The 1,841-nt window shown below is 33.6% G+C and overlaps 2 protein-coding genes across 2 annotated transcripts; both read right to left on the bottom strand.

The window, feature by feature from the left end:
- Positions 1-593: 593 nt before the first annotated feature.
- On the bottom strand, positions 594-806 carry AC631_05934 (uncharacterized protein; the record flags this gene model as incomplete). The annotated part of the gene is made up of 1 exon (XM_015614763.1): positions 594-806. The coding sequence occupies one exon, from the start codon at positions 804-806 to the stop codon at positions 594-596; it is 213 nt and encodes a 70-aa protein (XP_015464408.1).
- Position 807: 1 nt separating this feature from the next.
- Positions 808-1,365, bottom strand: AC631_05935 (DUF3112 domain-containing protein; the record flags this gene model as incomplete). Its single annotated transcript, XM_015614764.1, has 1 exon — positions 808-1,365. One exon carries the CDS (start codon positions 1,363-1,365, stop codon positions 808-810), a length of 558 nt encoding a protein of 185 aa, XP_015464409.1.
- Between the last annotated feature and the right edge of the window lie 476 nt (positions 1,366-1,841).

Genomic DNA, 1,841 nt, shown 5'->3' on the forward strand with positions numbered 1-1,841 from the left:
TGTAACATCCCACTTAAGAAAAAGGTTCACAAGGACAAGTAAAATGGGAGAATTCTATTCCATAAAAGACTTGGAGCTGATTATTTTACTATCTTGTTTGACTTGAGCCCAGTGCAACAAAATGCTATTTTGAGTTATACTCTTTCCAGTGACTGAAATCTTGGACCAACGAATTAACATTTGAATACAATTCCTCCTCTCCTTCATTGAGAGAGAATACACGAAAACACATATGCTTCCTTTCCTGGAGTGTTTTGGGTATTAACAAGGAGGTATCTGATTGAGTTTTTGTTCGATAATGTTACAAATTTTTTTGGTTGTTTTCATTTGGCTTTAACAATCTCAAAATCGTGCAAATTGTCTATCACCTGTAAAATACCGCTCGATGACCCAAGGCAATAGTTCTTCCTTTGATATATAATTTCGCTTCTGGTATATTCAAGGAGCTAATAGTTTTTACCCCTCGGAGTGTAGTATTAGACTGAAAATTATATTTGAATTGATCATGGCTAACATTATTATTTATATTTTTTTAGTTTATAAAAACATTGTCAAATGAGATGATCTACTAAAGAAAAGTTAAAGTAGTTATACTAAAAATGAAAATCAGAGCTACCACAATCTTGAAAACTATCTTCCATAATTTTTTCTTTCAGAACACTCATTTTAAAAACATTCCTATTAAAATTTAAGTCTAATGAGTCGTCCGATACTTCGAATTGTTTCGCTGTTACCATTTCATCTAAAGGTAGCAATTTACCAGGCTTATAAAACCTTAAATCAACTCTTCCTACTATATATAACATGTTAATAATTAATTCTAAACCCCCCCTCACAAGTGATATACATAATAATCGGTTTATAAATCACGCCACCTTCTTCCATGAATCTGTCTTGGAAAACAGAAATAGCTCGACATACTGCTCCAATAAAGAAGAAGATTGTTGAGATAGCTATAATTGCTAAAGATTTTTTATGTTTCATATCGCCTCTTTGATTACTTAAACCCTTTATAACATTATAGTAACCGTGCGTTGAGGCAATTACTCGGGGAGCAAGACAGTGACGACCATTCCTCATAATAAAACTTTTCGCAACCTGTTGAGCTGCCCCAGGCGGCGTAAAATAAAATGGAGAGAAGGATTCTAGCCACCAAGGCTGATAAGTATACAACTCTTTATCGTCTTTTGCAGGCCCGAAAAAGTATGCTAAACCTAATAGACTTAAAGAGGTAACAGAATATACTACGACTAATATCGATGAAGCCTTATTTGCTGCTCTGTTTTCAAATACTGATTTTGATAAAAAATGATAAAACGGAAAAACAGCGACAAATACGGTAAAGCCAATAACTAGTATAACCATAAAATAGGTTACATTCATAAAGGTCCAAAATGACATCCGGGAACCACCTACTGGATGCCTCCATGCGAAAATTCTTTGTGCTAGGATCAAGTTTAGTGAAACAAGAACAACAGAAGGAATAATCATAAACACTTCGCTGCAATACCAGTATCAATTTTTGTATTATCTTTGGCCCAAACGATTCGACAAAGCCAACCATTACATCTTAATAAGCAATATATTATCCATCCTAAGGGAATTTGAAAATAATGTCCTCTGATCATATAAATAGTAAGATGTAGGTCATCTGAATTGGTGCTTATATAGGTCCTATAAAATATGTCTTACAGCTCTTGATATTTGGTTAGTGATAATTTCTCGGCCGATAAATGCCACATGACAAGAGACATAACAAAATATATTTTCGAGGCTTTATCATGATTGCAGTCTAAGGGTTTTTCAAGTGAATTTTTTAAGATAGAAGATTTAAAGATCTA

The sequence above is a fragment of the Debaryomyces fabryi genome (genome assembly GCF_001447935.2).
Source record: "Debaryomyces fabryi strain CBS 789 chromosome Unknown contig00355, whole genome shotgun sequence".
NCBI classification, from domain to species: Eukaryota; Fungi; Ascomycota; class Pichiomycetes; order Serinales; family Debaryomycetaceae; genus Debaryomyces; species Debaryomyces fabryi.